At 45.6% G+C, this 24,439-nt stretch overlaps 1 protein-coding gene across 1 annotated transcript; it reads left to right on the top strand.

The window, feature by feature from the left end:
• The first annotated feature begins 839 nt into the window (after window positions 1–839).
• On the top strand, window positions 840–9,478 carry LOC119211075 (uncharacterized). The gene is made up of 5 exons (XM_062560886.1): window positions 840–2,021; window positions 3,371–3,742; window positions 8,898–9,014; window positions 9,127–9,321; window positions 9,368–9,478. Exons 1-5 carry the CDS (start codon window positions 909–911, stop codon window positions 9,476–9,478), a joined length of 1,908 nt encoding a protein of 635 aa, XP_062416870.1. The 5' UTR covers window positions 840–908.
• The last annotated feature ends 14,961 nt before the right edge of the window (window positions 9,479–24,439 follow it).

Below are 24,439 nucleotides of genomic sequence, written 5' to 3'. Positions count from 1 at the left end.
AGCATTCCTCCTGGTAGCTCCTGGGGCCAACAACGACATTTGTCTTCCATTGAAAAAATGGGCTTCTCAAATCGAGGTAGTCTGGCCCCAGGTCGCTCCAGGAGTCCGCTGGCAAGCCGGTGTTGGTGTTGCGCCGGGCAGCCTGCTGCACGCTGCGTGGACCCCCAAACGCAAGGCGAGTTCCCAAATATCTTTCATTTGGGTAAAACCCTGCTGAGTCCTTTCTTGGTCGCGTCATTCTGTCAGGATGGCGTGGAGGTGCAGGCGGAAGCAGGACTCAAACGCAGGGTCTTCCACGAGAGGTGCTCTTTATTTCAAAAACAAACCAAAAACCAAAACCGACGTGCTCCAACCACGGGAGACATTTGACAACGACGCGACAAGGGACAACAGGCACACGGGGCTTAAATACACGAGGGAGGTGCAGGTGATTGGACACAGGTGGAAACACTCAGGCAATCACGGGACAAGGCAGGAAGTGAAGTTAACCCAGGACCACAAGGAACATGAAACTTCTGTTGTGACTTATTTACAGTTCGAGACATTAAGCATTGATTATTAATTGTAACATAGGTACAACCGTATTTCCAAATTACAAGGTACGGTAAAAAGGTGCCATATGGTTTTAATTTGAAGAAACGGAAGTGTTTTATTGTGAAGGGTGAAAAACAGGATCTGTTCTAGTTATGACGCCATCTTAACAAAAATGTAAATCAGAAAAGGTTGTGATTTGCCGCTGTGTTTTGTTCAATAAACCTGAACAACAAAGTTCAGTAAAACTACAGAGCCTCCGTCATGATTATAGAAGCTGTATCTACGTATCAGTTGGTGCCGAAACCCGGGATGTAAGGACTTTAAGAACTTTTTCGAACGAAGTGAACAGCTAACGGCTCGGTTTAGCAGCCGTCATGACGGAGGGACTCGAGCGGCTGAATAGGAAGCGGGCGACTATTCGCGCCGCTACGACGAGGCTGTTAACCCGCCTAGAGGACGAGGTGGGGAAGGAAAGACCAGATACTGACAAACTACGCGAGTTTGTGGCAGTTTTATCATCGAAGGAGGACAGTTTATTGGACTTGGACAAGGGCATAGAAGATGTGACGCCCACGGACGATCTGGACACGGAGATTTCAAGCACACTGGATTACATGGACCGCGTTCTCACTTGGAAGGTTCGCGCCACCACCGCCATCGGGCATCAGGAAACCATCAGAGACACCCCGAGAGTGCGCGTGAGCGATGGGAGCAGCGGTTCATTTACATCACAGTCCAGACAAACTGTTAAACTTCCTAAGCTAATGATAACAAAGTACGATGGTGAAATAAGCCAGTGGCAGGAATTCTGGTCACAATATGAAACAGCTATTCACAGAAATGAGGTACTATGCAAGACAGACAAGTTTACTTACCTCAGATCCTACCTGACTGGAGCAGCTGCTAGAACTATTGCAGGGCTTACAATGACAGATGCCAACTACGATGCTGCAATAGAGTTACTCCAGAGCCGCTTTGGGAGAAAGGACATTGTGATAAGTGCCCATATGTCCAAATTACTGAACTTAAACCCTGTTAAAAGATCTTCCGATGTTACAGCTTTGAGGCACTTGTATGATGAATGTGAGATCCAGATACGCAGTTTGGAGTCACTTGGAGTCCAGAGTGACACGTACGGCTGCCTGCTTTGTCCAGTGCTACTGCAGCTCATTCCGGAGGACATCGCACTCGCCTACACCCGCCAACCAAACGCGACCAACAAATGGAAGGTGCCAGAGTTGATTCAGTTTCTACAAAATGAGGTGCAAAGCAGAGAACGAGCGCTTCAGCTTACAAGACCAGGCCATGCATCGAAGGATCCGAGCCCACAACACAAGAATGTGGGTAAGCCATCCTACGCCTGCGATAAACCCAGAAAGTGGAGTGTCCCGTCAGCGACCGCCTTGCACACCGCCAGTGCCGTGCCCCGGACCTGTGTGTATTGTGACAGTAGCGACCACAAACCAGAGAACTGTTCCGACCATACAGTAAGTGCACGCAAGGATAAACTGAGAAAACTTGGACGGTGTTATGTCTGCTTAGGCCCAAAACACATTGCAAAATACTGCAGAGTAAAGGTTTTGTGCAGCCTATGCAACCGGAAACACCACTTGTCAGTTTGTGAGCAGTCTGAAGCCAAGCTAGATATTAACACTACCAATAGTAGTGAAAATACAGAAGCTGTGTTGTCGTCATTGACAAGCCCTGTAAAGGTGAAGACCAATACTCAGAACACAGTACTACTTCAGACAGTTAAGACATGGACTGTAGGACCAAAGGAGAGGAAGATAACACGCTGTCTATTGGATGGAGGCAGCCAGCGAAGTTTCATTCACAAAAACGTCGTCAGAGCCTTAGGACTCCCAGTTGTAAGGCAAGAGACACTAAATCTCCATGTTTTTGGTTCCACCTCTCCTGTAACAGAGAAACACAATATTGTGAGAGTTGAGCTCGAGAATATGTGGAACACTGAACAGAGACTCCTCAGGTGTGCAGTGCTGTGATAAAGGTCCCAAGCGAGCCCATTCAAGCAGAGATAAAGAAAAGAGGGCTTCAACTTGCAGACTTTCCACTAGAAGGTGCTAACGATCAAGAGTTGCAGGTGTTAATAGGAGCAGACTACTACTGGCAAGCAGTCACTGGAAAGGTCCAAAAGGTCACAAATTCACTAGTGGCAGTTTAGAGTATTTTTGGATGGGCTTTGCAGGGGCCAGTGACTACCTCCAGCGTTACAGAAACCACTTGCATGCACATAAGTTTGGCTGAAGAGACCCAGATTTCCAAACAGTTACATGCATTCTGGGAGGTCGAGTCCCTGGGCATTGTAAACAAACAGGCGGAGAGCCGAGAGGACTCAGACATTTTACAAAGCTTTGAACAGACTACTACATTCGAAAATGGACGCTACCAAGTTGAGTTACCATGGCGATCTGACAAAGACCAGCTTCCAGACAACTTTAAGGTAGCAAAGAGACGTTTTGAGAGCCTTATGAGAAAACTAAAAACCGATGCAGCCTTGTATGCCAGGTACAACAACGTAATACAGGACTACCTGCAGCAAGGGATCTGTGAGGAGGTTTTAGAGGACAAAACAGTGGCAGGGAACCAAGAGACTGTAAGATATTACATGCCACATCACGCTGTTGTAAGAGAGGACAAGGCCACAACTAAACTGAGAGTGGTATTTGATGCGTCCTCACATGATGCAGACAGCCCATCCCTCAATGACTGTTTGCACACAGGGCCTAATCTAAACCCAAACCTGCTAGAGGTACTCATCACATTCAGGTTGCATGAGATTGCCTTCACTGCTGATATAACCAAGGCCTTTCTTCAGATTTCCCTCGCAGAAAAGGATAAAGATGCTGTTAGGTTCCTGTGGATGCATGGACCTCCGACCAAAGACTGCAAGAATGAGGTATGTGTCCTGAGAATGAACAGAGTGGTTTTCGGAGTGTCTCCCAGCCCATTCCTGCTTGCTGCCACCATCAGAAAACACCTCAAACTATTTGACACAGAACAACCAAAGGCAGCACAGATCCTCAGTGACTCTCTGTATGTAGATGACTTTATTTCAAGCTCACCTACTGTGCAGGAAGCTCTACATGTGACAACAACAGCAAAAGACATTCTCGCTCAGGCAGGCATGGACCTCTGCAAATGGGTTACCAACTCACCTGACCTGAGAGCCATGTGGAAGGAGACTGGAGTAGAGTTGACTGGAGATACAGAGTCCTGTGGAAATGTGCTCAAAGTGCTAGGACTCGTTTGGAGACCAGAGAGAGATGATTTTGTGTTTGATCAAAAGGGACTCATTGACATTTTACGGGACAAAGAAAACACAAAGAGAAGTGTTCTACAAACATCGGCTCGCATATTTGACCCCATTGGGTTTCTCACTCCCTTTACTATCAGAGTGAAGTGCCTATTCCAAGAAATGTGGGAGAGAGGGCTCAGTTGGGATGAACCATTACCCATTGATTTGACTGAAAAATGGGAACAGTGGTGTATGGAGCTACCACTGCTCCACCTGATGGCTATTCCCAGGTGGTACCACATTGAGATCCAGCAAGAGTCACACACGGTAAAGTTGCATGTCTACTGTGACGCAAGTGAAAAGGCTTACAGTGCTGTGGCATATCTACAAGGAAAAAACAAACAAGGAGAGACTGTTACAAGCTTTGTGGCCTCTAAGTCGCGAGTCGCACCCCTAAAGAAAATGACATTACCTCGCCTGGAGCTTATGGGTGCACTTATTGGAGCAAGATTAGGACACAGTTTTCTCAAACCACTGAACATGGAGAAGAGCCAACTTCAAATGTGGACGGACTCGATGATCACTCTTCACTGGATCCGCAGCTCAGCCCAGCGGTGGAAGCCCTTTGTGGCCAACAGAGTGACTGAAATACAAGGGCTCACAAACCCGGAGACGTGGTCCCACTGTGCTGGTAAAATGAATCCTGCTGACTTACCTACACGAGGTCAGCATGCAGAGTCTTATTGAGAGCCAGTTGTGGTGGAGCGGACCAGCTTCACTGTCCACAGCTGAAAGGGAGCTGGACATTGATGATGACAATGTGGTGAATGAGGTAAACACTGAACTGAAATCTAAGTATCAGACTGTTGTACAATTCACTAGCGCTGAACTACGGTGGCCGAGAAGGTTCAGACAAATACAAAAGCAACAACACAACCGCAAATGCCACAACGCAACACGAACGCCACAACACAAAATACAAAAGGCACATCACAACTGCAAATGCCACAACACAACACGAACGCCGCAACACGAAAATACAAAAGCCACATCACAACCGCAAATGCCACAACGCAACACGAACGCCGCAACGCAACGCGAAAGCGAAAACGGAAGTAGCTGCCCACGGGAGCGAGCGTATTTTGGAGGAACGCCCACGGGAGCGAGCGTATTTTGGAGGAACGGAGCTGGAGGATGGCAGATCGTTCAAGAAGTAAGTGAAACATGATTCCTTACTTTAACTGTAGCCGCAAGGAATCATGTTTCACTTACTTCTTAAACAATCTGGCATCTTCCAGCTCCGTTGTTACGTGCCTACTGGTTTTTGAACCTACTGGTTTGGCTACGCGTTTAGATGTTATTAAGAGAGTAATCCTACTTGGGCAATGTGCTAGAAAACCTGACAGAACTATGTATTTCACGCTACGCCACCAAAAACCAGTTGTCTTGGCTCACCCTGAACCAAAAGATGTTCTTGCCACTGACGATTTGCAATTTCATGATAAGTAGTGAAATCAGTAGCGGTATTTGACAGCTCGGTTGGCCGACGGCGTAGCGCCGCCGTCTTATAAAGTTTTGCTATTTTGCTCGACTGCGAGTTCGAATCCAGGTTGTGGCGATCTTTTAATAAACGTATGTTCTTTTATTTATTTCTTTATACGTAGCAGTGATGTAGTGCTCACTTATACAATCATAACCGCTGCATTGGATATGGGATACATTTTGAACATTTTCAGAAATATGTTTGCGACTGTGTGACGGATCAGGTGACCGAGGCAGACAACATCTGCCGCTGTCGGGGCAAAACAAACACGCACGCGTAGCCAAACCAGTAGGTTCAAAAACCCAGTCGGCACGTAACACCGGAGCTGGAGGATGCCAGATCGTTTAAGAAGTAAGTGAAACATGATTCCTTGCGGCTACAGTTAAAGTAAGGAATCATGTTTCACTTACTTCTTAAACGATCTGGCATCCTCCAGCTCCGTTCCTCCAAAATACGCTCGCTCCCGTGGGCGTTCCTCCAAAATACGCTCGCTCCCGTGGGCAGCTACTTCCGTTTTCGCTTTCGCGTTGCGTTGCGGCGTTCGTGTTGCGTTGTGGCATTTGCGGTTGTGATGTGGCTTTTGTATTTTCGTGTTGCGGCGTTCGTGTTGTGTTGTGGCGTTTGCGGTTGTGTTGTTGCTTTTGTATTTGTCTGAACCTTCTCGGCCACCGTACTGAACAAACGGTACCTCTGTTGAACTTAGAAAGGTACAGCAAGCTTAAGACTGTGTTAAGAATCACTGCATGGGTAAAACGCTTTGTAACTAACACAAGGTCTTGTCAAAGGGTTCAGGGAGAGTTAACCTCAGAAGAGCTGATTGCAGCTGAAATGTACTGGGTAAAGGCTACGCAAGAGCGTTGTTTTAGCTCTGAAATATCCCAGCTAAAGTCAAAACTAAATGTGAAAAGAGACTCTAAAATCAAAGACTTGAAACCATTCTTAGATGAAAATGGTCTGCTAAGTGTTGGGGGAAGACTACGGCACTCTGATTTTAGTTTCAGAGAACAGCACCCCTGGGTACTACCAACAAATCACAAGTACTCTGAGCTATTGGTTCATTCATGTCATAAAAAGGTGATGCATTCTGGTGTACGAGATACACTGATTCAACTCAGAGAACTTTACTGGATTTTGAGAGGGAGACAGCTTGTAAAACGCATTGTTTCAAGTTGTTACATTTGCAGAAAACTTAAGGTTAAGGCAGCAAAGCAGATTACCGCTCCTTTACCTCGAGATAGAGTAACTGAGTCACCTCCTTTTGAAGTTACAGGTGTAGATTTTGCAGGACCCTTGTATGTTAGATCTAAGGCGCAACCAGTAAAGGCATACATCACGCTGTTTACATGTGCAGTAACGAGAGCAGTACATTTGGAGTTGGTTTCAGATCAGACTACAGAGAACTTTCTATTAGCCTTAAAGCGATTCATTGCAAGACGAGGGCTATGTAAGATCATTTACTCTGATAATGCGAAAACATTCAAAAGAGCAGACAAAGATTTAAAGGAGTTATGGCAAAACATTAAAGGTTCAAAGCTCACAGAGTTTTTTACTGAGAAAGGGATCACCTGGAAGTTCATTGCTGAGCGGGCTGCCTGGTGGGGGGGCTTCTGGGAAAGGCTTGTGAGATCTGTTAAAACATGCTTAAAGAAGGTACTGGGAAAAGTCTCTTTGAGCTTTGAGGGACTCACAACTGTACTTACTGAGGTTGAGGCAGTGTTGAATTCTAGGCCTCTGTCGTATGTACATAGTGATGTATTAGAGCCCCAGCCACTTACCCCTTCACACTTCCTGGTTGGTAAACGCTTGACTTCCTTGCCACCAAAGACTTTTCTTTCTCCAGTTCAGGTGCTCACAGCAAACCGTGAGGAGCTTGGTAAAAGGTGGAAATACCAGCAGAGACTTTTGACCAGCTTTTGGAACAGCTGGCGCAGAGACTATCTATTGGACTTGAAATCCGCTCACAAAGTGGACACTCCTACTCCAACAGCACTTAAAGTAGGAGATGTTGTTCTCATTGGGGAGGACCACACACCCAGACAGACATGAAAGATGGGTAGACCCGTAGAGGTCTTTCCAGGCAGAGATGGCCTCATACGTTCATGTAATGTTTGCACTTCTACAGGCAGCGTGTTAAGAAGGCCTGTTCAGTTACTATACCCATTAGAAATAGGTTAAAGGTCAATTTGATACGTATGAACAGTTGTTCATTGGGCGGGAGGATGTTGTGACTTATTTACAGTTCTAGACATTAAGCATTGATTATTAATTGTAACATAGGTACAACCGTATTTCCAAATTACAAGGTACGGTAAAAAGGTGCCATATGGTTTTAATTTGAAGAAACGGAAGTGTTTTATTGTGAAGGGTGAAAAACAGGATCTGTTCTAGTTTTATGACGCCATCTTAACAAAAATGTAAATCAGAAAAGGTTGTGATTTGCCGCTGTGTTTTGTTCAATAAACCTGAACAACAAAGTTCAGTAAAACTACCGAGCCTCCGTCATGATTATAGAAGCTGTATCTACGTATCAACTTCAAACTAAAACAGGGAAAGAGACCAAACCATGACACACGTGCGCTCTGGTGAAATGGCCCGATGAGGTCCATGCCGACGCGCTTGAACGGGACCTCCACCAACGGTAGAGGCCGCAGCGGGGCACGCGGGATGGCTGGTGAATTATCCAATTGACACTCCGGGCAGGACGCACACCAGCGGCGCGCGTCCCCCCGGATGCCTGGCCAATAAAAACGGGCCATTATCCGGTCTAGTGTTTTCCCGTATCCCATGTGACCCGCCATTGGATTATAGTGAGCCGCCTGGAAAATCATTTCCCGACGGATTTTCGGCACCAGCAACTGGGTATTTTCTCTCACTCTATACAGTCTGTCCCTAATCAATGAGAAGTGCGGGTACGACTGTGCTGCGTCGGGGCGCACCAGTTGACCATCAATTCTTATCACTTGGTCGTAGGCTGAGCGTAGAGTATCGTCACGAGACTGCTCGAGTGGAAAATCTTCCATGGAGCGGAACTCGGGAACCGCTGGAGTCTCCACGGGAGGCTCCGGCGGCTGGCGGACGACCTCGTGTCACCGCTGAGCACAGCACACATACCGCATGTCCCTGTCGGTCGTGAACGCACCCCCGCAGCCTGCCCCATTAGCGTATTAAATCCCTCCCAATCCGTTCCAAAAATTCCGGGATGCGTCAGGTGGGAGCTCACCGCAACCTTTATCCTATATTTTTTCCCCTTGAACCTAAGTGAACGGACACTATGAGATACTCGTGAATGTCCCCGTGCACACACCTGATTTTCACCCGCTTCCACCAATGCCCCAGGCCGAAACAGGCTCTGGTGTATCATGGACTGCGAACAGCCCGAATCCACCATCGCCTGGCGTATACCCCCTGGATTCTTACCGGAACGGGGGAGGGTGCTGGAGCGCCGGCAACCCGGATCACCTGCCCCACCTTCATCAGCGGGCACTCCCTCCGCCGGTAGCCGGGCCGCCCGCACCTCCAGCACTCCTGCCCTGGCGCTTGAGAACCTCCTTGTGGGTTGGGAAGGGTGCCGGGGCTTGCGGTACGGGGCTGTTTGTGTCCGCCGTGGGGCCGGTACGGGTCCTTCCGTCTGCTGTTGGCTCCATCCCCGGGGCGCCGTCGCTGGTCCCTGAGCCTCTGCCCGTAGGCGAATGGCCGGTCCTCAGGCCCCAGCCTGGCCCCCCGGAACTGCCGCCGGTGGTCCTCCGGCAGCAGCCCCAGTCTGTCGACTACTGCCTTGCGCACCGTCGCATAGTCCTGCCGGGCCGCCGAGGGCAGCCCCATGGCTGCTTATTGCGCCTCCCTGGTTAGCAGCGGGAGCAGCCTGACTGACCACTCCCCTGCTGGCCACCCGCTCGCCTCCGCCGTTGCCTCGAAGGCTTCCAAGAATGCCTGGGCATCATCCTGCGCCGTCATCCGGTGGAGGGTCAGGCTGGCCATGGCCTTCGGGGTCGGAGGTGGTTGCGCGGGTCTGACCGCGCCACCAATTGCTCCAGGGCCTGGGCCTGCCTCCCTACCTGGGCCTGGAGTGCCCCCAGGAATTGCCGGTTGGCCTCCGCCTGGTCCCGCTGAATCGCCGCCAGTTCCCCTATCATCTGGCCCAGTAGGAGCGCTGGCTGGGCCGTCATACCCTGCCGTCGCTCCTTGTCCGCCATTCTCCGATCTCCGCCGAGTTGGGCGCCACTGTACGGGATGTGGGTCGTTCAGGCTCCGGACAAAGTCACTTGAGGCCAGGGTCGTGTGATACAATGCTTTTTATTTGTTTTATTTCCGGGGAAAACCGCGCCGGCGTACGGCTCGCTTACTTACTGCTTAAGTAGGGGAGAGCACACACACAATCACCGGCAGCTGGTTATTATTGTTTGCACCTGGCACTGTTCCCAGAGCCTCTCCCCCCTGCAGCCGAGCCGAAACAACGCCCGCCACCACAACTAGCGAGAAGTGACTTCCAATGTAAATCTGCTGAAGAAAATGAACAAAACCATGTAGGGACCCCAAGTTGACGCACACAAGCCAAGAGGTCATGTTGAGCTCCCTGCCAAAAAGATGGGGTACCTCGAATAGGCTTAAGGAAAAGGAAACCATCATCAAACTGCAGCAAGTTTTTTAAAGTTTCCTGATCCTTCAGTAAATCAACATCCATTGATTTGGGGTTATGGCCTGCTTTTCCATTACGCAATGCTATTGAGACACTGGATATGACTTGTTGCACCTCTGATAAACACTGTGCATAGAATATATATTTTACATTGTTAGACTTCTGAATGCAGATAACCGTTTTGCTAAGGTTCAAATATCGTGCTAATATCACCCTTTGTTGCCTATAATCAAGGAATGTATTGCATCCCTGCGGAAACAATACAGGAAAGCGCTTGGCTTTGTTGGAAATATCTGTTAATAATCTCACTGGAGTGCTACCTTCAGCTGGAGCCAGATTTAATGTACTGTCAAAATACTGATCCAATACTTCTTGAACAATGACAGGCATCAGACACGTGTCTTGAAACATGCAGTGCTGTTGTCGATCATGTAACAGCTCATCACTAATATCTGGAGCGGTTTGGTCATTTTCGGCATCATTAAATCTCATTAAATTCTACATCTTTATAAAATACATTAGTTTTTTTCAAAACCATCAGTGCTTTTTTAATGCGTTAGGGATCTACAAATTGATACTCATAGTGGCCTTTATAAGTCAGCTTACACGCAAAAGAGATCCGTCCATTTCTGAACGTGGAAGCAAGTTAGTAGTCTCAACAATATTGGTTGGAACACACGTCACAGGTCCATGGACTCCATTTTGACCTCCTTTAGGTAAAGCCAACATTTTCATGAAAGGTATGTGCAAAGCAATCAAATGCTGTTCTAAGCTGTTTAAACAAGCCAGTTCTTCTGGAATGGGATGTACTTGCATATTGTTCAGTACACATTCAGGTGGCATTACTCCTCTCTTAATTTTAGAATGACATGTGTAACAGATCCACAGATTTCCTCTACCCATATCCAGCCATTTGCATGGTACTACACAATCATCATCACATTCATGTAAATAATTATGTGAGATACATTTCTCAGCAATTAAAGCTATGACCTCACGCTTACCACAGTCATTTTTCCAATCAGACACCTGATGTTCGAAAAGCAGTCGATTCCAAACACAACAGACCAACTCCGGTCTTTTTCTTACCTCTTCAGAAAACTGCTCCATGACAAATTCAAACTGTTTTGACCATTCTTTCCTTTTTCGAAGTCTGGATTTATTACGTGCAATAACACTTTTTGTGTGCATAATATTTCCATATTTTGTTTTATTGTTTGCCTTCACCTTTTGCCTGTGAATGGGATTTTTCCAGTATTTATGTTTGCTAAGTTACTTTCTATGGAAGTAAATCTGTGTCATCGGGGATTGAAATAAAAGTGATTGAATTTCTAGCACTGAATATTTATGCATTGAAATGATGTACCTGAATGTTTTTCAACATTAAAACACCGCAAAAAAAAAAACTGTTGAAATATTCAGCCGCAAAAGAAATGGAGGTAACAATATTCAACCCAAAAAATTCAGCCGTGAGACACCAACATTCGGGACACTAAGGTAGAGCAATCGATTCTAGATTCAAGATCAGGAGCGTGCGTCAAGCAAAAGGAGCGAGCACCCAATACACCTTCGGCTTCGGATTGTGACCATGTCCAATAATAGCGGGGCTTTAACTCTTCTTTATGCCATCAGTGTGGTTTGTGTCTGTAAGATTCCGTAATACAGGGCGAATGAGCGAGTCTTATCCCATCAAAACAATGGGCTGTTATTGGATGTGAGGCTAATAGCTAAGCTGTCATCTGTTCAGTATGCCTTCTATGCAGATTATTATTGTCGTTATGTATTCATGATCTGGGGTTGTGCTCAGAAAGTGGAAATGGGAGGACACAGCGAGCCAGCAAGCTCATTAATAAGCATCTTACATGTCATTGATCATATAGCATCTACGCTGTCTTTCGAATTCCACACTGTAACAATTACTCATCCGGTGCAATTGAATATTGTTTTTCTTTACCGTTCGCCAGGCTCTTTGAGATTAGATATTTAGCTTCATATGATTTCTGATAAAACAACTGATTGAACCCAATACTTATCCACAGAAGATCTTGTAGCGTTTTAATGATAATAGGTTGCTCCACAACTAGTCGTAGCGGGGACCCTAAATTCTTTTTTTAAAATATTATGAAATGTGTTTACCTTTTTATTCATTCATTTCACCACCTTTATGCTGCTGATGAGGAAGTGAAATGACATCATTAAATGTATCGATATTTGAGAAACAGCTTCCTGAGATGTGGTGGTTATAAGTCATGGATGAGATAACAGAGACTGGGAGCAAAGACTGTGAGAACACACTTTCGAAAATATCTATAAATAGTCTGGGCTGTTAGCAAAAGGATGAGAAAACAGATATTAATATTCAGGGTCTTGCTGTAACTTCTCTCTAATCAAAAGACAAGATCAGCTGCTGAATCTGAATCATCACTGACCTGTGCAACAAACACACACACACAGAAAAATGCATGCATACAAGAACTACACACAGGTATATACATACACAAGTATGTAGCATTACTAATATACACAAACTCGGGCTTTATTACTAATGAGCCTTGAGCTTGGCCAGTCTTCTTTTGCTATCTTTGTAGAGTGCTCTACCATCAGTATTCTTTTTACAACTGGACGCACTTAATCTTAGACACAATGGACCAAATTACAAACATACAGAAGACGTTCAGTTTCCCTGAACAACAGGGTACAGGTTACTCAAAATACACACAATATTACATGCATACATATGCAGGAAAAGAAGAAAAAAAAGAAAATTGCAAACACAAACGCAAACTCCCAACACACACATTAACTCGTCACAGGGCTTTAGGGACAGAGCCAGTGAAGCTGCTAATGTAGCCGTCTTGGTTTATGGTTATTAAAATGCCTGGAAATAGTTGTAATGAAATAGTTGTGGATTTAAGTTTAGAGGCTAATGCGGAAAGGAAACCATGACCGCTCTTTCATAATGGAACAAGGGCCAGAAGGCGCAACAAATTATTGTTTTTTATTCTAAATTAACAGCATGGTGGGTTTTATACCACAATCGTTTTTAACTTTTCACTGTCTTTTAGCTTTTGGTAATTATAGTTAAAGGGTAAGTTACAGAGTGTTTTGCACCAGTAGTAATAAATAAGTATTTGTGGTGATTTTCTTTTTTCTTTTCTTCAAGTTGTTTTGCGGCACATCATCTTATTCTTTGCTAACAGAAACCATTGCAAGAGGTAATTTACGTCTGGGAGCCTCCAAATAGTAAATGAATGGGTCAATACAGTTACTGGAAGTAAAGCAAAGATGACATCTCTGACTCAGCATTCACATTCCAGCAGTTCTTGAACTCCTTGCTACATTACACTTATTTGCATCAGGACCAATTCATATAGTCATAGAATCAACAGTGGGATTAATGCAGTCTGCATTCAGATGTATCACAGTACTTAACGCTTTGCCACAGCGCACTAGTCAACATGTTTTTTACTTTTTTGACTGATCCATGACAGAGAAAGAGAACTAGGTCCATTCACTTGCCTGTTTAAATGCTCGCAATGTGTGGTATAGTGGTGATTACATGTAGCTGACGCTTTTATCCAAAGCAACTTACAATGCATTTTAACCCATGGTTTTTACATTTTTACCCAGGGAGCAGTTAGGGGTGTGTCTTGCTCAAGGACAATTCGACATGGGAGGAGCCAGGGTTCAAACCGCCAGCCTTGCGGTTCCGAGCATACCCTCACTACTCCATGCGCCGCCGTCGCACCTGATGAGCTGCAGGTTTCACAAATACGACGCAAACTGAACTCACAGCAAGCGCAATCTGTGCGTTTTCCGTGCGCTGATAACGCTACGTTTGCAAATGTACGTACATGAGGCCCTTTGTAGAGTGAAAGCGACCTGCTAATCATACTCAGCATGCTCAAAAATATGTGATGGTGTATTTGACTCCAAATTTACTAAATTAAAATCATGATGTATAGAAGACTTGAAACGAGAGATTGAAACCATGCGCTCATGATTATAAAGTTTACTTTCAATAATTTTATGTTGTGAACAGAATGGATATATTGTAGGTAAAAACAATTTACCTACAATACATTAAATACCTATGACAGAAATAATTTTGATATTGCAATGAGTAAGCCAGGTATACGGCAGGATCACTGCAAGGACAACAACCATCAGATGTAAAGCTTAAGCGATAGTTCTGGAAGGAAGACTCCCCTTTCACGGTGGGTCAATAGGGGTGGCTGGCGTCTTAGCTGTTTACAAACAGCGAAGGGGGCGGGGGAGGGTGGTTTCCACCAGTAACAAACAACCAACCAGAAGTGGCTATGGGTCGGGTGACCAATAATAGCATTGCTGTCAAACTTTTTAAGGAGTGATCTTGGCGGGTCCTGTCAGCTGTCATTTCAGGTCGGACCTGACGGAATGAGTGAAGTAGTACGCGGACAATCTTGCTTACGACACCGATGTCGGATTTAGATGAAGAGCCCAGTCGGATAGAGCTCGGGCCCGATCTTGGCGGTCAGTCGGAAGAGACTCTCAGCATTCGGGAAGGGCCTCGTAGGAGCGCACGCCGGGTGCGGCGCAGCGGCTCCCCCGGAGAGAAGCGAGAAGCCCTCCGGCAGCTACTGGGAGAGCAAGGCGTTTCAGCAGCGCCGGATCTCCCGATCACTGAGCTACGGGAGCTAACGAGGGTGGCAGTGAGCCATGACGCAGTCAATAGTTCGCCAGCGCCGGCGACAGGGCGGAAACGAGCCAAGAAGACGGGCGCATTCCAAGCGCCGCAGGAGAAAAGGAGATATTCTACATCACAGGCTCGTTCTCCTCCCGCGACTCCCGGCCCATCGGCTACAGACAACGCCGTAATGTCCACCCTGCAGTCGCTGGTGAGCTTCATCCAGACCATCGATGCACGCCTGCAGTTCCTAGAAAGCGCCGGAACGGCAGCAGCAGCAGCAGTCATCAGCACCGCAACCGAGGACTCCAGGAGGGTACGAGGCGGCGGGCTGGCTCAGGCACCGGCTACAACTCCGATCGAAGCCGGCCAATATTCTCTCGCGTCTGCAGCCCTGCGATGCCAATGGGTAGGCCGTACATTACACAGGCAACCAATATAACCACGATGCTCAGAGAGAAAATCCTGCACGGTAAATATGTTAATTTGGTTAGCATTATTTTGCCATCTCCCGAGTGCGATCAGAGCATATCTTCCGGTGGGAACGTCGGGGCAATCTTGAGATCGGCAGATCCCCGATTAATTAGAGATTTGTCTATCGGACAGTTCTTGGTGGCGTTTGGTGTGTATATGGACGTGTTGTGTACGGTCTACCCAGAAAGGAGACAGGAGTTGGACACGTATATGGCGCTGGTCTGTTCTGGACACAGAGTTGCTAGTGGTGATCGCAGGTGGGACACAGACATTGGCGTGTCACGGGTGCGGGGCATCAAAGTCCCTTCTGTCCTGCTGCGGCATTTCAGTCGCCTAGCTCGGGTTACGCGACGACTCAGGCAGCTCCCTCACGGACGAGCGCGCTTGATAGCAGAGGACGGGAGGTGCAGAGTTACTGTAACATACAAATCTGTAACAATTTCAATGAGAGTGTCTGTACGTTTTCCAATTGTCGTTTTCTCCATGTATGTAGCAGCTGCAGGGATGCACATCCCCGGTCAGTTTGCCCCCGGCGGGCAACCAGGATCCCACCAAGAGGGGGGCAACATCGTGGTTGCAAGACATTTTGAAACAACATCCTTCGACACCAATAAACGTCCAGCGTTTGGCAAGCGAACTGTCGTCTCATCCGGACATTGTGTTCGTGGACCATTTGCTTACGGGGTTGTCACAGGGCTTTCATGTGGGTGTTCTTACTAGGCCTACGAATACATATGTAGCGAGGAATCTGCTATCGGCGGTAAATGACCCAGATACAGTTGGTGAACTGATTGAGAAAGAAGTAAGGAAGGGGTATCTGATTGGTCCTTTCACGTCCTCGCCATTCCTGGTGTTCCGCACAAGTCCGATAGGGGTAGCAACAGGGAAGTATTCAGGGAAGAAAAGATTGATCTTCGACCTTTCGGCTCCCCGGTTTGGCCCACTAGCTAGCGTCAACAGTTTCATCCCGCCCGAACCGTTCCGCCTTCATTACGCTTCAGTTGACGATGCAATTAAATTAATCAAGATGGCGGGACAAGGAGCATGGCTGGGCAAAGCCGATATCACAGACGCTTTTAAAATGGTGCCTATTCATCCGTCGGAATGGCATCTGTTTGGGATCAGGTGGGTATCAAAATTCTATTTTGGGGTACGGCTGACTTTTGGGTGCAGGAGCAGCCCATGCATTTTCAACCATATTGCGGAAGCTTTGTGCTGGATTCTGCTGAACCGAGTCAGGGTTCCCACCGTGTTGCACTTGCTGGATGATTTTTTAGTAGTAGATCCCCCAAACGACAGCTCAGGCACCTCGCTGCGCAAACTGGAGCAGTGTTTCGTATCCCTTGGCGTTCCACTCGCGAATGAGAAAACCATGGGGCCAAGCACAAGCTTGGAGTTTCTAGGCATAAAACTAGATTCTATAGAGATGAAAGCATCGCTCCCTATCGCTAAGTTGCAGCACATCCGGGAGATAGCGAGTTCATACAGTACGGCAGGGCACATAACTAAATGACAGCTACTCTCACTACTGGGACATCTCAATTTTGCCATGCGAGTCATTCCTCAGGGACGCTCGTTCATCTCCCTGGACATGGCATCTTCTGTGTCTAAGCTGGAGGATCTTGTACATCTCGATGAAGGTTTCCGCTCAGACATGCGGTTTTGAGCTCTTCTGTTACAGCGCTGGAATGGGGTTACGTTCTTTTACAACGACTTGGTGAATTCCTCAGATTCCCTGAAGTTTTACACAGATGCTGCTCCATCTGTGGGGTTTGGGGGCTGTTATCAAGGCCAGTGATTTTCTAGCCACTGGCCTCCGGGTTTCGCAGAGTTGGAGCAATCCTCAGCACTGGCTGAGATTTACCCGGTCGCCGTGGTCTGGGGGAGACACTGGCAACGCAAGCGCATATCTGTCTTGTGCGATAACCAAGCCGTAGTAGACATAATTAACAGAGGTCGCTCAGCTTCCAGAGACATTATGCGATTCTTGAGGAGAATCACATGGTGCGCGTGCCCGTCACGTGCCAGGGCACGATAACACGCTGGCTGACGCTCTGTCTCGTTTTAAATTTCAGGTTTTCAGGAGGCTCTGTCCGGAATCCGGCCCCGTGGGGCTATCAGTTCCTCCCTTACACGACCTGATGCTTTCTTAAGCTATAGCCAGCTGGGGGTATATATGGAGTCCCACCATGGCAACCCTCCTCCACCCCAGGCACCTCCGGTCTAACAACAGGCAGCATCGGCCACTACAACTTCCTGGCGTCACCACCACCTGGAGGAGCCGTACTGTACCGCCTCCCCCGATTATCCTGTTCGAGGATAGAGTCCAAATCGCCAAAGACTATAATTCTGTTTCATTCGTAATAAAGGGGTCTATTTGCAGAACGAGTCTCTCCTGATTGAAATACCACCATCCACAGAAGGTGTAGGGAAAGCACAAAGCAGGTAATGTTGGTTTATGACTGTAATAATGGGAATAATAATGGTGTTAAAAGCAGTAGTTCTCACAGGGCATTAATGAGATGTGAATTATTATTGAAAGAGAGAGGGAGACAGAGAGAAAGAGAGAGCAGCTTGGTGTGTCCTAAGAAGTCCACCGGCAGTTTAGGCCTATAGCAGCTTATCGAAGGGCTTGTCCAGGCTAACCTGAGCCAGCCCTGACTATAAGCCTTATCAAAGAGAACGTTTTTTAGAAGTTACCCTCTAACAGCAAGAAGGGTGAACGCAAGTTCCATCAGTGAAAGCAGGCCCATTCAGTGATTTTTCAGAATCACGGCAAATCGTTTAGAAGAAACCTTTATCTATGCTCTTTTTAATGAAAGCCCATCAACAGCACCTCTTTCAGCACAGCCAGAGGGAAGGCGATAGAGCCCGGGGAATGTAAATGAGAAAAGCAAAAAGAATTAATTCTGAATTCATTCAGAAGTTTTATCTTCGATACACCTTGTTGATTTTCAGGCACAGCTGCGGCCTTTTGAAATACATCAAAAAAGGTGCAGAGGCATAGACCAGTCTGCTGGAAGGTAATGGCTAGTAAATCTTACTTACTAACCAGTTGAAAAATTATTAAACAGGACGTTTAATATAATATTTGACACACAAAGAATTCATACATCAAGGCTACTCAAAGGTTTTTTCTCCCGGGCTCCAAATTATATAGTTTAAGATAACAGGCACTAAAGAAAAGGGAGGTCTGAACAAGACCAGATCAACCACATAGGTTGCCAAATGCCCGCTTTAAGGCTGGAGTATGCTTCTGCGTTTGGGTCTGTGTCTTGTGTCGACGGACTCGTTTCAATTCACGATTCAAAAGGCTTGCGCGTGTTGCAAAGCAATTCACCAACACTAGGTGGAGTAACTCATTTTGTCGCCGACCTAGAGAGTGACTTTGTTTGAGCGTCTTTGTTTGTGGAAGTCGTTGGTTTGTTTATTTATTTATCAGCCTTTTTTGCCCCGTGTATCGCCGCTACTACTTTTCATATGTTGCTTCTTTTGCTAGCTTACAAGCTTCTTCATGTTCAAACGGGTCATCCGAAGTCAACAGAGTTTTGGCCTTCCCTCCATCTTGGTGTTTTTAATCGTTTGAATATTTTTTGCAAAAGTTTACGAAAGTACAAAAAATATCTAAAATCTGTAAATCCTTCTTAAATTTGAATCTTTAGGGTGTGGTGGTTACAAGTATGTTCTTTTAATTTCGCCTGTTCAGCTGTTCACCTCTGCATGTCCTAGAACTGTAATCAGTCTTTACTCACCACTATCCCCAAAAACTCCTTTGCTCTCGCCAACACTGAAACAGACAAGAATCAGAGAAAGTTGCAGAGGAACTAGAAACACTGCATTGTACCAAACACAGACACATCCTTGTTCTCACATCTAGTCAGTCTGAGAACAACAGACTGACTAGGACGGACAGGAATCGGCATCCAGAGGTGAGGTCAGAAATTTAAATTTGGAGTAATAATTGATATGGAAGAGCTGCAGGTGTGCAGTGAAAAAGTGTCTCTGTGGCGAAAGACCTCTCCAGATATTAATCAATGTCAGAGATCAAACCTGTTGATTCAATTTTTATTATCCCTGTTAGAGGTCAGTCTATAAAAGTCATTGGTTGGCAATGCAAGTTTGTATTTGTTTCTAATGTGAAACCATTACAGACAAATCACTTGGTGTGCAAATCATTTTCCCACATCCTGAAATCTTGTTTTTAAAGCCATGATGAGGCTTTTATGTACATTTACACTGTTCAGCTTATTTTCTTTTCCAACTATGAAACATGACATGTTTAATTGTCTTATATTATCATGAATGGCAGAGTAACAGGCTCGCCAGAGGGAACAATTTTCTACATCACACTGGCAAAAATATAACCTACCTCTAATTTCTTCATAGCCAAGCCAATGACTTCAATAACACTGCCAGGTCCTCTATGTGTATGTAAATATGTCCCCAACTGTTTTCCACCAGTGCGAAGCTTTTCCTATTAGCATTGATGTGGTACTCTGCGTTCTTTATAGTGGTGCCAATTGCTGGCTTGGATGGAGCCATCGTGTTTGTAAATCCTATCACTGGCACGCAACATATTAGCATTGATGCTGTACAATAACAGCGTCCGTGGCCACGACAATTTCCAAGCAGTGCAAATCCGGGTGTGTGACTGAGCTGGAGGTAAGGGACAAACAAACAGTGAAAAGGGCGGTATGGAAAGAATGAAGGAAATAAGAAACAAGGAAAGACCAAAATAGGTGGAAAGAAAATAAGGAAAATCCAACAGCAGAATGAAATGCAAATATAGATGAAAGGGATATTGAGTCAAAAAGCAGTTTGGATTGTTGTGGATTCATTTATTCACAGTTTAACTATTTTAGAATTATTTTTGAACTCGTTGACTTTATGTATCGGATTTGTGATGGGTACCCATATATCCTCACAGACCAGGGACTTTACGTAACACACACCCACAGAGCACACTGGAGATTTGGATTCTTCAACTCAGAGATTTATTGGAGAGACAACACTCAAATAAACCAAGCTCTTTTAGGACAGACACTAATGAGACAATGATACAACACAGTTTATAGGTTTCATAGATCATTCAATTGAGTGAAGCCCCCCCTTCAATCCTAACTACGTAACTCTCCCCCTGTTGTTCTTGTTCCCTTATTATCTTACTTGTCCTTGACTAGCCTCCATATCTGGTATGTTGACCCTATTCTGGCTCCCTCATTCTGACTACTCACCTGATTACCCTGATGTTCTCCCACTATTCTCCCTTTATCTAGTATGCTGATGCTAGACTAGGCTCATTCTGGTCAGTTGACCCTATCATGCAGGCCCTCCTCATTCTGTTTCCTAGCGTCTACATACACAGACATGAGACCTATATTCCGCTGCTGGTTTCTCTACACCATCTTTCCCTCAACATTTTGCACTCCTAAGTGTCCTTGACTGTCTCCCATTGATTTGATCCTTGCCTGCTTGGCGTCTCACCATATCTAAGAGCCTCCTTCTAGTTTCTCCTTTCCCTTAGTTAAATTATAACTCATTTACATGGATATATAAATATAGTTCTATCCCTAGTTACACAATTCCCTTGAAAAGATTATAATATGATTATATGTTGGACTGTAGAACAATTTTTCAGGAGTCAACTTCTGATGAAAGAGGGCAAGTTTTACCATTAACAATGGATGAGACGGAGAATGACAAGAGAGGATGGCGGCGCCCGGAGGGCTCACCTGTGATTAACAAAGATTGAAAGATTTTTCTTACGGTGAGACAGCCTAACACAAAAAACATTTTTTTCCTCCAAAACAGGACACCCGAAAATCCAAAAGATGGCAAAAAAGAGAGTGCAAATAACAATAGGATCAGAATTCAGACAAATATTTCTTTCAAGCATAGATCCTCACACACTGAATAACAATCCGACAGGAGACAACAAGGGTCCGTTTCAAGTAGGAGGTTCAACAAACTCTGAGTTGATTTACCCTGAGATGGGAAACTCTGAGTTTTGGGTTTCAGAACAGCTGTTTAGGGTTGGTTCAATCAACTCGGAGTAGGTTGACTCAGAGTTGAGCACGTGCACTGAAGGCTGCATGAATGGAGCCATGATACAACAATTTACCATGGCAACGACCACAAACAATTGGTCGGCAAACGTCACCCCTATTGAGCTGGAAATATTAATGGAATTGCACGGCGAGTAAGAACCTGTAATTAGAAACACGCTACTGCAGCAAAAGATCTCGGGTCAACGCGTACGTTCCAATATAGTGTTCTCAGTTAATATTTAATGTACACACTAATCATAATCCATACGTTTTACACATCCTGCTCATATTTAACCACACAAATAAAAATTGGTACAATGGTATTGTACCATATAATGTATTTTATTCAGGTGCATCCTGTGGATCTCCTCTTTAATGGCTCTCACTATTTTGTTTTGAGGGAATAAAAACGTTTAAAGACGTTTCACACATTTCTCACGGCTCTGCATACAGTAACTTTAATAATATTCTCCACATCACCGATGTTGTAAAGGAAACTGCAGTCTGCAAAAAAACGTAATACCACACAAAGAATGTGCTTGGATGTCCACGATGGGTGACATTATTTATATGAGGACCGGTGAGGTTATGGACATATTTGATGGACTGTGAAGAAAAACTATACCGTTCAAACAGGTAGTTCTGGAAATGACAATTTATCTAATCAGGGCCTCTATTTCGACGCATGTTTAACACCCTGCGAAGTAATTCTGCTTCTTCATCAACACGATCGTCCAGAGAGGGACATGCCATGTTCGAGAAAACATTTTAATGTAACAGAGATCTTATTTTGTTGTGTAAATTGCGCTAAAATCCACCTGATTCAGCGTATGAGGAAATGGACTGTGTTAGTGGCTGGGCTGCTGTCAGTGGGAGGAGCCTGTGAAAGAAACACAAGTTTTCTTGAAGAAAACCTGCTCCCGACCAGAGGGCTATTGCACGAAACCCGGATAAGGGATTTCGTTTTTCCGCTGGTTTCTGAATGCGTTTTGATTTATTTTTATTACCATGCATCACTTGCCACTATTGCTTTCACCAGTTTGGTTTAAAACTTTACTTTTGCAGATGTTTAGTTCGGTGGTCTGAAACTTTTACCTCACGGACCGTTTTCACAATATTTCGCAGACCGTAAGAAGGTCCGACGGATTATAATCACGTCAAAATACCACCGGGGGGGTATAGTAGGTAGTTGGCAATAATATTCAGACACGATTTACTTTCCCTCAAACATTTGAGTTACCACAAATCACTGACTGGGGGATGTGCAGTATTCACCTGGATTGATGTTTCCTTCTTTTGAGTTTAAGTGGTCACGGGTGCTGAGGAGCGGAGGTTTGGAGCTGCAGAGGGTCGGCTGGTTCCGTCGGGGTCCGCAGGAAATGGGGCCCGACGGGTCGCTTCAACGGGAATTTTAGTTCCGCGGCCGCTACCAAGCAACAGATTAATTGGAGGGGGGGATTGAATGGATGATGCTGTTACATTATTTCCTGGGTTCTTGTTCCATATCTGAGATGTGTTAATGATGGTAAAATATACACTTATGTTTAGTGTACGTATGTTACGTGCCTCTGTATTGATTTTGTTGTGTGTATTGGGAAGGGTGTTGGATTTGTTTCCCTTATGGGTTAATGTGGACTAGTCCATTTATATAAATATGTCCCTGATATTGGCCTGAGGGGGAGATTGATGTGGGTGGGTAAGCACGCAGGGTCGAATCCCGGCGGTTGCTGTTGACCACATTTCGGGGCCTAAACCCTTGGGTCCCGTGGATTATGGACATTGTTCCGCATCTGAAAACTGTTGTAAATGCAGAAAGAAACAGTAAAATGGATTGGTGGGAAATCTGACTATGACCTCATTTCTCGGCTGCTCGGCAATCTCACACTATCCCACAGATCGTCTGTGTGGCACTGCGCTTTTTTGCAAGCGGAAAGTTTTTATATGCCGTGGGAGATGCCGAAACTGTAAATAAATGCACTATTTGCCGTACCGTCCGAAGTGTGTGCTTGGCCCGGAAGTTCCCAGAACTTCCCTGGCCACAGAAGAATGTGTTACATCAAAGAGGATTTCCACAGTCCGTACACATGCAACATCCTCTGTTAAGGCACTTACCAGCCTGCAAAATGGTTTTATATTTTATCTTGACTTATTGCCAGGATCTTTGCTGTGCATTCATGTTTGTTCTGTATGAACATTAATTGTAGAAAGATATTTAGAATTAGACACAGCATAGAGATGTGTGTATATGGTTGTAAAAGCTATCCTCGTATAGTGGATAAGGGTTTAAAATGAGGCTTTGTTTTTTGGATACATTTCCAGAGGAGGTTTAATTCCCTCTGCTCAGTTTGCCCTCTGCTCATATTAAAGCAATTAAAACAGAGTGTACAACTTTCCTAGTAAGGAGATATTTTTCTAAATCCTTCCGCATTCAGTCGGTCCGCGATTGTCTGCTTTTTCTCTTTATTTAGTTATAGCTGCAGTTTTGCATATGATATGCTTCACTTCTTCATACATTCATTTTAAGTTGCTGCTCAGCGGGTGAGAAATATGCTGCGCGTGGCGTATTCTCCATTTCTGCATCAGTAAATCTGTGATCGATATCATGGTCTACTTAAGAAAGCCGCGGACGTGTACTTGTCCGAGATATGTGCTCCTGGATCGACTTAGCGCCTCCTTCTCAGCGCGACTCGGCAAACGTGCAACCGATTAAGCCGCGATGAGCAGGTCACACTAAGTCAAGCGGAGCTTTATCACTTAGCCCGGATTTCTTTATTCTACTTTTGTGCAATACCCCCCAGGTAAGGTTCACAGGCTCAGTTACCATAGCAACTCAACCAGAGGTTTAGTTACCTCCCTTTCTGAACAGAGAGTTTCTACTAAACCCGCTTCTTGAAACAGACCCCAGAAAGACACACATATATTTCAATCCGGAGAGACTTGTTGAAGTTTGAACAGTGCTTTATTATAACATGCATTAATTTTGTTATTGCAATGTGTTTGGGGCTTGGACTCCATCCAGCCGTAGGAAAGACCAGGGGCCGGGATGCTGAGCCGAGCTATATCCCCCCCTTCGGGAGTCCAGACACTGGTGATGGTGGTAGAGAATAAGTTGCTCCAATTTCCTGATGTGCCAGGCACTGCTGTAGATTGGAGGTGTCAGGGGTGGTGGCGGGTCGCCTTTGGTGCGCGCTAAAATGACAACTGACAGCAGAGAGAGAGAACAGTCTTTTAACGTTTGCCAGACCTGATGCAATTGGTTTACGGTAACATCACCCACATCTGG

Source organism: Pungitius pungitius, chromosome 3 (assembly GCF_949316345.1).
Source record: "Pungitius pungitius chromosome 3, fPunPun2.1, whole genome shotgun sequence".
In the NCBI taxonomy this organism is placed as follows: Eukaryota; Metazoa; Chordata; class Actinopteri; order Perciformes; family Gasterosteidae; genus Pungitius; species Pungitius pungitius.
Note: the sequence above shows the minus strand (reverse complement) of the source record. Positions and strands in the feature narration are given on the sequence as shown.